General features: G+C 47.3%; 1 protein-coding gene across 2 annotated transcripts in view; it reads left to right on the forward strand.

The window, feature by feature from the left end:
- Positions 1 to 13719, forward strand: part of SETD7 (SET domain containing 7, histone lysine methyltransferase) — a 45321-nt gene extending 31602 nt beyond the window's left edge. Inside the window, exons 7-8 of one of the 2 annotated variants that reach the window (XM_032857344.1) lie at positions 3178 to 3335; positions 7884 to 7911. In XM_032857344.1, coding sequence (XP_032713235.1) covers positions 3178 to 3335; positions 7884 to 7896 — 171 coding nt within the window. In that variant the 3' untranslated portion in view covers positions 7897 to 7911. Of the gene's footprint in view, positions 1 to 3177; positions 3336 to 7883; positions 7912 to 7942 lie in introns of those variants that run through there. The other variant, XM_032857337.1, reaches the window with a different exon arrangement.
- Positions 13720 to 14232: the final 513 nt, after the last annotated feature.

The raw sequence follows: 14232 nt of genomic DNA on the forward strand, positions 1-14232 counted from the left end.
CCCCTGCTTGTACTCTCTCACTCTCTCTCTCAGTCTGCCTGTCTCTCAAATAAATAAATAAAATCTTTGTTTTTTTTTAAATACCATACACTGGGTGGCTTGTAAACAACAGAAATTTATTCCTCACAGTTCTGGAGGCCGGACATCAAGATCAGTGTGTCTGCAGATGTGGTGTCTGGTCAGAAACCACTTCCTGGTTCATGAATGGCTCTCTCCTCACTGCAGCCTCATACAGCGGGAGGGACACGGGAACTCTCTGGGGTCTCTTTTAAGTTTCACAGCTATTTTCTAGAAAGTGGGACGGCGCCCATCAAGAAGACAGCAATTGTTTTGTACCGTACTACACCCAGGGTCTGAAAAATTGAGATCCAGTTGGATTCTGTCAGTAATTAATTTATGATCTTGCACAGAGGGCTTTATAAGAAGGCCCCCTACTTCTGTATTTGTGAAAGTCATACAGTAACCTATATCCAGGCAGAAAAGATTCTATTGCCCAAAAAGCCAAAAATAAAAAGTTAATCACCTCTTGCTTTTAAAATACAATCTTTGATGTATTTTCCAGAATTCTGAGGGGTTTTTGTTTTTGCCTCTTCACGTCACAATGGACTTCCTTACATGTCCATTCAAGGGCAAAAAGTCGGCTGCTTGAGACGGCTTGTAGTCTCCTTCTGGTCCCACTTGCATTAAACAAATGGGACATGGACTTATTGCTCATATCCCTCGTTCATGTACTTCCCCTTTTCACTTATTGCTGTGGAATACTACGGGGGACATGCCGTGAAATAATCAAGTTATTGCCTATTCACAGCCGTCGTACAAAGATGGCGAGGCCCTCAAACTGAGCCATGGTCTGGCGCACAGTACAGTACCCCCGGGGATGGCCAGACCTCTGTGTCTGCGGCACTGCTGGTCCAGGAAATGGGTTGAGCTCTTTGTCCGAGGTCACAAGTACAGGAACCAGCAGAGTGCAAGCGGGCTGTCAAATAGCAGAATCTGTCTCCTGGCGAGACTCACTGTGCTGTGCCATGGACACGAATGGGGCCCCCTCCTTGCCTTCAAGAAATTTAGATCCTGTCAGGGAGGGGCGCCGGGGTAGTGCAGTCAGCGGGACTCTTGGTTTCAGCTTGGGTGCTGATGTCAGGGTCGTGGGACACAGCCCTGCATCAGGCTCCGTGCTCAGTGGGGCATCTCAGGACATTCTCCCTCTGTTCTTCCTCCCTCTCACTCCAAAGTAATAAATAAATCTTTAGATTCTGTTGGGGAGATAAATATACGCAACTAGTGGCAACATAAGGTAGGTGGTGCCTGGGTGGCTCAGTGGGTTAAGCCTCTGCCTTCGGCTCAGGTCATGATCTCAGGGTCCTGGGATCAAGCCCCACATAGGGCTCTCTGCTCAGCAGGGAGCCTGCTTCCCTCTCGCTCTCTGCCTGCCTCTCTGCCTACTTGTGATCGCTGTCAAATAAATAAAATCCAAAAAAAAAAAAGTAGATGGTACCAAGTACCATATATCAGTATCCTATGACAGGGCTGGAATATTAAGATCTGTGAAGATTTTTTTCACTTTCGTCACTGCTATATCCCCTACACCTAGAATAGTGCCTGACATATGAGAGGCAATCAGTAAATATTTATTGAATGAAAATCAGATACAGGGGCGCCTGGGTGGCTCAGTGGGTTAAGGCCTCTGCCTTGGGCTCAGGTCATGGTCCCGGGGTCCTGGGATCGAGCCCCACATCGGGCTCTCTGCCCAGCAGGGAGCCTGCTTCCCTTCCTCTCTCTCTGCCTGCCTCTCTGCCTGCTTGTGATCTCTGTCAAATAAATAAATGAAATCTTAAAAAAAAAAAAAGATACAAACAACAGCGTAATTGTAATTTAGGGGCAAGAGAGGCAGTACACCTGTGAGAGTCAACAATTCTATATAAAAATATGATCCCAGGGGCTCCTGGATGGCTCAGTCAGTTAAACCTCTGACTCTTGGTTTCAGCTCGGGTCATGATCTCAGGGTTGTAGGATTGAGCCCCACGTGGGGCTCCCTGCTCAGCAGGGGTCTGCTTGTCCCTCTCCCTCTGCTGCTCCCCGTGGGCTCTCTAAAAGAATATTTTTTAAAATGTTTAACATAATGCTCCAAAAACATTGCTCCAAAAAACCCCTGCTGTGCTGACATCAGTAGATGCTGGGGTATGGGTTGGAGTGGGGCAGTGGTTTGGCGAAGGGAATCTGTTGGTGCCTGCAGTGAGTGAGTGCTGTTGTAGATGAGCACGCACACTGGGAGCGGGGGACACTGTCCCCATGGATCTCCCACTTGTAACAAAGGTGAGGGACTCTGCTTGAAGCACAGTTTTGCATTCCTCATGGTTCTGGTTCCAAATGATGTTTTTCCTTGTGTGTTTCCTTTGCCTCGTCTTCTTCACAGTAGGGCTTCCAGGGACCTGGGGGTTGGTCAGAGCCGCAGATCCCACCACAGGAGGCAGTCACACACAGCATGCTTCCCTGACACAGGGCCGGGTTTGGACAGGGAGGCGAGAGAGGGGAGGCCCTCCCAGCCTGAGATGGTCCAGCGGCTTGTGGCCCAGCGGCCACCGTCCGGAGCAGGAGGGGGGCAAAGGACTCCCAGGAAAAAGCAGGCTGGAGAGGGGGCTGGCGTGTCTAGGTGATGTAGGGTGAGGAGTCTCTGGGCCACAGAGCTCTGAAGGACGAGACTGTCTAGGGGCTTTGTGGCGCTGGGCTGAGTCTAATCTGCTAGCAGACATGGGGTCACGTGTCCCAGCGGGAGTCCTAACAAAGTGGCTAAAACTCTGCTTTGTTTGGGCTATTGAAGAAACAACTGGATGTATAAAAACTTGAGTTTGGTACTGGAGGGCTTTAGAGGTAATTGGTCGTATCCTGCAGTGAAGGAAAAAAACCGCCTAGGGACATCTGGTTATATTTTTGCGTGTCTTTGTCAGGGACTTTTTAGGTCCTTTTTTTTCACCTAAGAGGAGGAAAGGTAAGTAGGGAGTAAGTTGAGCTGCCTGCAGATGGTTCTCGCACCATCGATGGAGTGGGTCGCCTTGGGTTCTTCTCACGCATATGGTGCTCAACCGCACAAGGTAAGGGGGAATGAGTGAATGTTGCTGATGTGCTCTGAGATTGGGGGAGAAAGGCCCTCTCTAATGTTCGCTTTCTTGTTTCCTGCAGGTGGACAGCAGGGACTGGGCCCTTAATGGGAATACCCTCTCCCTGGATGAAGAAACGGTCATTGATGTGCCTGAGCCCTACAACCACGTGTCCAAGTACTGTGCCTCCTTGGGACACAAGGCCAATCACTCCTTCACTCCAAACTGCATCTATGATATGTGAGTATTACAGCGAGTGCCAGGGTGGGTCCAGGCCCCAACTTCAGGGGCCCTGCAACTGGGCGGGGGTGTGTCACGGGGAAGGCCACTCCCTCAGGGTTCCTGAGGCTCCTCCCCCAGAGGCCTCGAGGTTAGGACTTGACACTCAGAATTTAAACAACCCCTTCCCTGGCCTTGGTAGGCTCGTAGATGGCAAAGCGCTTGGAAGGGTAGAAATGCTCTGGAAACCACACTTCCTGGCTGCTGTTCATGGATGCCTTTTTGTCCTTAGGTGGTCTCACTCTGGAAAATTAAAGATAGTGTTATTTGAAAGATTAGAAACATTAAAATTATTCTGCACCGTGGAGACTCAGGAACTTTTTGATGTTTGTGAAAGGAAGGAAGAAAAGAAAATGCTAAGCCTAGAGCACAAGTTCTTGGTGTTGGAAAAGACTGATTAAATCAGAGTCCCCATGACTTGACAATAAAGAGGAAAAAAATATTGTGGGATATTACAGTGTGGATGGGCCTTGCACTGTGCTAAGTGTGAGAAGCCAATCACGTAAGACCCCATAGTGTGTGAGTCTAGTGAGATGACTTGCCTGTTACAGCGAAATTCTTAGAGACAGAATACAGATCAGTGGTTGCCCTGGGCTAGGGATGGGGAAGTGGAGGGAAATGGAGCTGATGGCTAATGAGCATGGGGTATCTTTTGAGGGTAGCGCAGTGTACTAAAATTACATAATGTGATGGTCGTCCACCTGAAACCCCCTGAATTGTATGCTTCAGGTGGGTGAATTTTAGGGTATACATTTGTTGAGTTGCATCTCAACAGAGCTGTCTTTCAAAGACTTTTATTTATTTATTTATTTTTAAGATTTTTATTTATTTATTTTTTGACAGGCAAAGATCACAAGTAGGCAGAGAGGCAGAGAGAGAGAGAGAAGGAAGCAGGCTCCCTGCAGAGCAGAGAGCCCGATGCGGGGCTCAGTCCCAGAACCCTGGGATCATGACCTGAGCCGAAGGCAGAGGCTTTAACACACTGAGCCACCCAGGCGCCCCTTTCGAAGACTTTTAAAAAGTCAAATAGTCCTACCTCTCAGAATTTGAGCCTCCCCTTCCAGCGGCTCGCTGACCTCTTCTTGTAGACCTCCACTGATGGGGAGGTTACTGTTATCCACGAAGACAGCTATCTGGACAGACTGACATAGATATTATGAAATTAGCTCTCAGGCTCTGATGATTAAAATGTTCTTTTTAGGAAGCCCAAATGGGTTTCCCTGTGACATCCAGCCCTTTGCCCTAAATATCTCCCTATGCACTATCCCAGTCTCTCTTCGACATAGTAGCCCTACAAATATTTCAGGAGCTTTCCTATGCCCCCTGAATGTTCTCCTTCCAAAGTCAAGCGTCCCTGACTATTCCTTGAAGAGTACAGTTGGCATTCCTTGGACCATCGTCATTGATCCCCTTAACTTGGCCAGAAAATGCCTGTTCCCCCTGGGAGCCAGGTGGCTGTGTTGCCACCTTTTTTGCTCAGTTATAGCTTGAAGTCCCCTTCAAGGGTCCCCTTCAAGACCCCCCAGGGTCTCTTGCTTGTTAACAGGAGCAGGATCCGATCATGTGCGTTTAATCTGTAGGAAAATTGCCAGGATTTGAATGTCCCTCCTCGCATCCCTGAGATGGCTTGGAAATGGTCCTGGCAGTGCCTTGCTCTCCTTGGCAGCCGGCACTGAGTACGGCAGCTCCGACTCCTGTGGAAAGGGCAGGTAGAGACGGCAAAGGACATGTGTCATGAGAAATGAAACTGACACTGTTATTAAATCCAAGGCTTTTGTGCCCAGTGTGAATTAGGCCAAAGCACCGTTCCAGGCTTGCACACAGCTTCCCAATGGCCTTTTAAAGCGGTGGTAACTAACAGTAACACATGCTACTTAAAAACTACTCTCTTAAACAAACGCGTTCTGTGATTTTGCTGCAAGGACATGGTTTTTCTCACCAAAAAGGAGGATGCGCGGGAGACAAGGGAGGGAGCCAGTTGTGCAAAATCAGGTCCCCAGGCTCCTCGGGGTTACTTCCTTCCAGTCCAGTGTGAACAATTGGTTATATGGGGTAGTGAGAAGACTCCCTGAAAAGCAAAATATAAAAATCAGATACTGATCCATGACATTCATTTGCTTCTCGAATTACTGGTATCGTTCTTCACGCTTTAACATCGGCAAAACAATATCCCGGTATAAGCAGTAGTCTGCTACAAAATCCAATGGACAAGCAGACACGAACTACTGCCCTCATCGTCCATAGCGGTAATATGTCACCAAGGGCCCAAAGCACTGGGGGGCAGAAGTTTGCTTTGACCGCTCATCGTGCTGCTGGCATGAACTGGGACCTTTAGGCCTGTGTCCGGCTAACGGCTTCTCCTGAGTTCTCTCACTCAGGCCTCCCAGGATCTCCGCGGGGCAGCCTCTGGTCCTGTCCTCCCTGCCCCCCATCACAGACCGGAACCACGGAGCTCCCAGCCACAGCGACTAAGTGTCCCTAAGCTCTGTGCCCCCGTGCCACCTGGGAGAATCGGCACCTGAAATGGAGTGCCTTCTTTTCAGTCTGTCCTTTTTCTACCTTCTGAAAATGATAGTAAGCGGAAAAATGAAAGTAAAAGAGGATTATACCAGAAGTCTTGGGCTTCCCATGGAATTCTGTCAGTGTGCAAGAAGTTTAGCTGTAGCTCCACTTCAAGGATATTATTTTTTAAAGCAATATTTTAATTTAGAGACAGAGTTGTGATTGTATTCTTTTTTAAAGAGTTTATTATTTATTTGACAGACAGAGATCGCAAGTAGGCAGAGAGGCAGGCAGAGAGAGAGGAGGAAGCAGGCTCCTGCTGAGCAGAGAGCCCGATGTGGGGCTCCATCCCAGGACCCTGAGATCATGACCTGAGCGGAAGGCAGAGGCTTAACCCACTGAGCCACCCAGGTGCCCCATGATTGTATTATTTTTTTAAAGATATATTTATTGAAAAGAGAGCACAAGCTGGGAAAGACGGAGAGACAAGCAGTCCCTCCGCTGTGCAGGGAGCCCCACATGGGGCTCGATCCCAGGCCCCCGAGATCTCATGACTTGAGCCAAAACCAAGAGCCAGATGCCCAACCAACTGAGCCACCCGGGTGCCCCAAGTTTTAATAAGGACTTCCCGGATCCCTGGTGCAGGGGTGTCTGTGATGGAGCACAGTATGAGAATTCTGTGCCTGTGCACACACACACACACAGACGTGCTCACCTGTCACTGGCAGCAGCTTAGCCCTCACTTTGTGCCCAGCCCCTGTGAGGTGCTTCGTATAGGGGACCCTGTTTTGTCACCCTGACAACTCTTACACCATTAGGATTGCTAGTATTAGTGAATCCGTAGATGAGGAAGGTGAGAGTCAGAGATACAGAAGTGGGCTTTCTGAGAGGGGGCAGGAATAATGTGCAGAACCCGGACTCAGGCCAAAGTGTCTGACCCCAGATCAAGTTTGTTTTCCAGTAAAGATGACACCCAAGGCAGGTGGACATGGAGGCCCCTTGGAGTGGGGGGTGAGCTTGTTCCTTTGTCCTCCACATAGAAGGTGTTCCTAAACCGCAGGCACACTCTTTCCCCACCACCCATCGAGGGAACCAGCCAGGTACTTCCTGTCACGCCCTATGTGCCCATCTCACTTAGGGCCTGGAAGCTTCTTCCTGTGGCGTCTCAATATCCTTTGCTCAAAATGTGACTATAAATGAATGAGATTGATTTGACCAGATGCATATAAAGATAAAGTGAATTTCTTTTCTGGCCATGACTTACGTATTTCCCTTCTGGGTTTCAGAAGCTGTTAGGTGAGCTAAATCTATTCCTTACCTGTGTCCTCGTCTCCTAAAGGGGCTGGAGGGGTGAACCAGGTTGGGAGCCTCTGGCACAGGAACACAGTCGAGAGCGTTAGCCCTACCTCGGGTTCCAAGATGCTTGAAGCTGCTCCCTTCACAAGATGCTTCATGGGGAAATAGTTAGAAAGCAGGTTGGTAGAGAGGTTTAGGCTTCGCTCCTAGAAAGAAGTCTTCATCTACTTTGGTGCTAGAAAATAATACTTCCTCTGTCTGTACAAGGTGGAATCCAGTTTTTCGCCATAGGAAAGCCCACGGGGCCCTTCCTTACACCTCGCACAGTGCCCAAGTGAAGCCTTGTCCCCAGGGCGCCGCCAGTAACCTGAGGCCACCACCGGCCAGGGGGACCGAAACGTCTCCTGGCCGGGCTACATCCAATTTCTCATTAAGTCCAGGTTTTTTGTTGTTGCCCATGTTGTTGGTTTATAAATAGAGTGCCAGATATGCTCAAAGAGGAAGACGGAGCCGTGCTTTTTAAACTCGAATGTGCGTGTGAATCACCTGGGGGAGTTGTTACAATGCAGACACTGAGTCAGCAGGTCTAGCAACATGTCTAGCAGCAGGAAGGTGAAGCTGCTGCTGGCCACACTTGAGAACCTACCCCGGGTGGCCAGGGGAGAGCTCCTGGGCGATTCCTGCCCCCTCACCACCCCACCCGCCCCACAGGCTTTGCTTCTAAGCTCCCGATCCGCCCCAGGAATGACCGTGTGCATCTTGATGTCCAGGTTTGTCCACCCCCGTTTCGGGCCCATCAAATGCATCCGCACGCTCCGAGCCGTGGAGGCCGAGGAGGAGCTCACCGTGGCCTATGGCTACGACCACAGCCCCCCGGGGAAGAGCGGGCCTGAAGCCCCGGAGTGGTACCAGGTGGAGCTGAAGGCCTTCCAGGCCGCCCAGCAGAAGTGAAAGGCTCATCCCTGAGCTTCCGAGACCTGGAATAGAAACTTGGATCTATGCACTACGTTTTCCGACAACGGGACAACCAGGGACTGCTCATGCTGTGACATCACATCCTCTCACTCCGCGTTAGCAACGACTTTCTCGCATACTAACTAGGTTTGACTGTATTACTCATACCAGATTTAAAATTAGCTAGCCTTGCAACAACGTCCTACTGAGAGGTATTGTCGCACACTTGACACAGACAGCGTGATGCTCTTGGGTGGTTCAAGCCTAAATCTGTACCACACTCAGAGATGCCAAATGATTAGACTGAAAAAGGGAAAGGGGGCTTTTCAGTCATTCGTAGTCTGTGATTTTTCCATGAGGTTTTTTCCTATGGCCAACATAAAGGGTGTGTTCGCACTTGCATACGGGCCGTAGGGAGGATAGAGAATTACTACATTTTTATTCTCTAAATGTAGTATAATTTGCCTTTTAACCTTTGATCTGTATCTTGCAATAGAATGGCTTTGGTTTTTTTTTCCCCCCTAGCGAACAGAATCCCACTTTTTTGAGTCATTTCACCTGTCAGTCCCATTCTCTATCTTAGATATCTTTTACGAGAGAAAAAACTTCCAAATGAATTTCGTGTCAGTGCCAGTTGCGTAGGTCTCTCTGGTTCTTCCTATATCATTGTTTCATTATCACGTCCTAATATAAAGAACTGGCTCATAGGGCCAGGGTATTATTCTAGAACTATTATTCTCGCATGTAAACAAAGATACCTTTGCTTTAAGATGTGAGAAGAAATGAATTTACTTCGTTCGCATTGAGTTATGGGAGAGTTGTAATATATACTTTAAGAAAGGAGAGAGGGAAATTAGTATTTCTAAGCAGTAACTGTGGCAATTTTGCAATCTCTTCAATAGTGCTAGTAATTTCTTCTCCTCGGGTACACATTAAATGTACATAACATAGAGCAGTCCGGCTTGTGGCGCAGTGCATTGAATTCAAAAGTAAAACAACCACCTAGAATTCTAATGTGGAATTCTAAAGCTGAGGTGTTTTTTTTTTTTAATTGCTACTGTTAGGAGAGACATACTGATCACTAGGTGCAAATCAAACCTTAATGCTACAACTCTTCATTGTTGTATTTTCAAAGCACTTACCTGCTTCAAAGCATTGTGAGTTAAGAGTAACACCTGTATAGTTTCAAAGCAATGATATCAATAGCATTTCAGCCATTTTGCAAGCCACGTGTAATCACAACTGCAGAAATAAGGCGAGAAACCCTGTTTTTTAGTTTAGCTGGTTAGGTGTATAATGGACCCGGGATGGCTCTGAGTGAATTCTGCGAGTTTGGGGCTTTCGTTAGTGCCCTCACCCCCAGGCCGTAGCTGTGCCGTCTTCGAGGGCCTCGACAAGGCTGCCGGAAGTGGTGGAGAGCGGCCACTGCCAGTGGCGGCACCTGTTGCCTGAGCCAGTCTGGGCTTGAAAGCTAAAGGCTTCCAAGCCACAGCCGATGGGGAGCTCTGGCCGAGCAGAGGTCGCTGGCTGGCAGCGAGAAGAGTAAAGAAATGGGCAGGAAGGAAGTTTTTGCTGTTTCTTGGCCGGTATGCATTGCTCTTAGAAAGAATTCAACAAAAGTGCTTGACCCAGGGCTGCTCACATTTCTCCATTCAGGCGGCCCCTGAGCACGGGATTCAGCCCTCTAAGACAGTGACAGAAGGGGCCCTTCCGTCCTCTGCAGGGCCAGGCTTCCCGGAGCTCCCCTCCTCCCCTGGTGGTGGCAGTGCACGTGGCCAGTGCAGGGTGTACGGCTAGCCAGCAGTGGTCTCCAGGGGGTGGGGTGGAGGTAAGCTGATGTTCCCCACATGAGAAGTTGTCAGGGCTGCCAGAGGGATCTCCCGCAAGGGGAACCCGAGTAGGGGTTTTAGATGATAACGCCCCAGGATAGGATAGCTTCTGTTCTGTAGAAAGAGACCGTTCTGCGAACTGTGACCGATGGGCAGTCTCGGGACTTGTGTTCTGATGGGTGCTTTAATTCAAATGCGTCCCAAAGTGAGCGACTGTCTTCAGGAGAAAGATGGCTTGAAGCGGTCCCCGGGCATTTGGGTGTCGGAGCCAGGTCAGCGAGCAAGGTCAGAATGGAGCCGGCCACACTTCCAACACAGTTTCGCTTTGAAGGATTTCATTCCTGGTGGTGATACCATTCTTGTTGAGGCTACAGGACGGGTATAATTTCTGTCCTCATGGGTTACTCTGATTATTCCCCACTCAAATGGAATCTTTCTTTTTTCCTTTCTTTCTTTTGATCTAAGGGATTGAAGAGTCGTAAGTAGTAATTAACCATCGAATCCATTTTTCAAATTAGGTATTGAATGACAGCACTGGAGTTAAAACCCAGCAGTGTGTCTGTGACCTTCAGACAAATCAGAGGAAATACCACACCCACGCTAATAAGCCTGTCTGTCTGTCTCCCTCCTCTCTTCCTGCATCTTCTGGGCCTTCTCTCTCCTGTTCCAGCTCTTTCCATCCTGTCTCTCGTCTGTGGGAATGCCTGGATGTCCCTGTCCCGCTGATCTCTTGCTCTTTTCCATCCTCTCCCTCCCCATTCTGAGTGTCTCTCCTCTCCTGCTAGGCCCTCGGTGTGTACCTCTGTGCCTTCACTCCTTGTCTCTGCCCGGCTTTGTGGCTCCTGCTCCCATCCCCGCCCCTCCCCCACTCCCAAATGGAAGACTGTCACAGAGTAGAAGCCCGAGGGGGCCTTGACATTCACTGTGTTCCGCAGGTAGGTGAAGAAGTCGAGGTGGGGTGAGGTTCCATAAGGAATTTACTGGTGAGGAAGGAAGGGTTTCTCCTTGTTTTATTTCTCTACCGAATCTTTACATCCACCGTGGAAGGAAACGTGTCAGGAAGCAGCCGAATCTGGCAGTTTTATGGGCGCGATGATCACAGCAGAAGTGCAGAAGATTCCATGTGGTGGGGAATAAAGAAGTAACCTCGTGCTCTCCCAAAACACGCCTGGCCCCTGGTGACGCCATGGTCTCGAGGAGGTTCACTCAGAGCTGTCTCGTCCCCACCCCCTGCATGACTAGCTCTTTCCTTAGCAGCTTCTCTGTGACAAGATATTCTCTTGTGTTAGAGTTAGGAATAGGAACTAATCTGTAGGAGTATGTCCCCACGTGGACATTTGGACGGCCTGACAGAATCGCTGTGAGGACTGAATTTCTGACCCAAAGCAAAGAGGAGATGAAAAGGCAACAGGCAGGGAAGACTTGAGTTCCGGAGTACCTATTCTTGTTTTATCCTGCTTCATCCCTGGTCTGCCTGAGAAACGAAGAAGGAAATTCGCTTTTCGAGACCTCTTTGAACCTGTGTGGGGCATATGGTTAAATGTATTTGCCTCCCAGGGGTTCGTCCCACTTGAAAAAGGATTTCCTTATCACCAACAGCCTGGAGAGGCCGACATGGAGGCAAGTGTCATCACTGACAACGTTTAATTATAACCATTAAGATGGCAGTAACTGTGAACAGTGAATTCAAGGGTTGCCTTCTCAGTGAGACAGTATGTGGCACTTTAGAAACTTTCCTTTAATATATAAAATTTTAAATCACTCACTGCAAAGTGCATTTAAGATCTTCCAAGAAGGTAGAGTTTTCTGTTTTGCCTTGTTTTAAAAACTGTTGCCTCAGGTTTCTGTCTTAAGAATAGTGATTTAGAATCCAGACATCTTTTCTTTTAGAAAAACAAGCAAAACTATGTTGCAAGACTGATAGGTGTAATGTTTATTTGCCGCAGATCAAAGGTTCACAAAATACTTTAAATTTACATCTACTTGAGGTACCTTGATAGATGGGTTTTATTTTTTCTTTGCTCTTTCCCTTCAGGAATTTGGAGCCTTGGTGTCACTTTTTTATTTAAAAAACAAAACAAAACTAAACTAAATTGTGATAGTTTTATTTTGCCAAATGTGTGCATACATATTCAAAGCAATGAAACTATTTCAAGCCATACAACCACAGGGGTGGAAAGAAACCCTTTTCACAAATTTTAATGTGTTTGTATGTAAATAGATGTTTGTATGAAATATTTTCATGGTAGAATGAATATATTTAAATGAAGTCGAATTATTCCAGTGCTATTTAAACAAATTACAAAATTTTTGGTGAGAATCCTCGGAGTCTGTCGAGATACAATGCAGATCAATTTTGATTTTTAAAAAATCAAAAGCCTACACATAACTCTGACTCACGGCAACTTCCCTGTGTGGTTGCGTCTGACATGGAGAGAGCTCGTAGGCTTCCCCAGTGCCTCAGCCGCTTCCTGGTGTAAGTTAGGTGCTCATGGAGGTGTGTCTACCTTTAAATGACGTCACTCCTGGCCTCCGAGGGCCTGCGAGTGGATTAGAGGCATTAGAGACACTGGTGCAGTTATCCAGAGCACAATTTCTTTGCAGGGCAGCAGAATCCGAAGCCAGATATGGCCACGTGAACCTCGGAGCTGGGTTTTCTGGCCACCATCAACCGCCACCCTTACTGCCTAGTCACACGTGTCAGGGAGGCTGCCCTCAGTGGAGTTGGGGTTCCAGCCCCAGGGTGGAACTTCACGGTTTTGCCAGCCATCCCCGCCTCCTGGCCTCCACCTCACAGAGAGGAAAGGAGGAGGGAGCAGCTGGCAAGGGGCCCATTTCTCAGCACAGTACATTTCCTGTCTCGGCTCTGGGAGACTATGCACCCAAGCACCAAACTTCCATCCAGAGAGAGACGTCCTCGGATAATGCAAATCCTTGCTTCCTCTGTCTGTGACTTTACACACTGTTGTTAGAAGTCGTTTTAATATCAAGACCAATCACATCTCTGGGACATACCTCCCAACTCTCCTGACTCTTACGTTACTAGAACACTCCTTTATAATGGTATTCAACTTGAGTGGGTTGTTTTTGTGGTTTTTTTCCCCCTCTGCTTTGGTCCTGGATATACGAAATGATAAATATGACAAAATTTTCACTGTGTCTACTAGCAATATGTACACACATGCCAATGTATCTTATCATAGTGACTTGGTTATATTTTGGGTTACTGTAATTAACCTTGATTCTTGTGTTGGGAAACCACAGGGATGTGTGATGCCTGCTTATCATGGAAGAAGTTAGGTTCATGGTCTGAGCTCCCTCCTTCAAAAGTTTTCCTCCTGGGTTTTCTATGTTCTCTTTTATCCTAAAACGTGTTTATTAGGTTGTGAGGTATGTTTAAGGATTGGAACCTAGGGGTATGCTTTCATCATTTATTGAGAGCAAAAGTTAACCCCATCACAGTTAACAAAAGATTGGTCTTTGTGGAATTTGAACTAAATCTATGAGCCTTATTCAAATATCTATAATTCTATGATTTTTTTAAATTATGGGAAATTAATGAAAGATGTTTACATGAATAATGTTTGCCCTTACTGTGTTATGAATGAGTTTTTTTGTAGTGTGTCTGGGTGCATGTGCAAGAGAGTAGGAAAAATGTTTCTGAAACAAAACTTGACAAATATTTGTAATGAAAAGTAAATTTAAAGATTGCTATAATTGCGCTATAGAAACAATGCAAGTATTAAACAAAATATACAATCATCTCTCATTGTCTTCCTTTGGTCATTGAGGGCAGAAAGACGGTAACTTTCTTCTTTTTCTTTTTTTTTTATATATTTTTTAAAAGATTTATTTATTTATTTGAGAGAGACAGGGAGCAAGAGCGGGGGTGGGGGGAGGTAGAGGGAGAAGCAGACTCCTGGCTGAGAGGGGAACCTGACTTGGGGCTCCATCCCAGAACCCTGAGATCATGACCTGAGCCGAAGATGGGCGCTTAACCACCTAGGAACCTCATTATGACATGTGTACCTATGTGTTTAAATTACTAAAACAACTTTACATTTTGAGTTGTTTTAAAATGTTATCAGCCATTTACCGTTTTCAAAGCACAAGAAGAGAGAAGAGAGGAGGGGTGTGGAATGGCTAGGAGGTTTATTTATTTAGCCTGACTTCACATACACCTACGAATCCAGAAGAATCCTCAACATCAAGCCAAAGTGTAGTTAATTATATTAATGTTAAGGGCATTAAATATAGATGAAATGATCGGGAAATAG

Source organism: Lontra canadensis, unplaced genomic scaffold, assembly GCF_010015895.1.
Source record: "Lontra canadensis isolate GAN:19392208 unplaced genomic scaffold, GSC_riverotter_1.0 scaffold1, whole genome shotgun sequence".
NCBI classification, from domain to species: Eukaryota; Metazoa; Chordata; class Mammalia; order Carnivora; family Mustelidae; genus Lontra; species Lontra canadensis.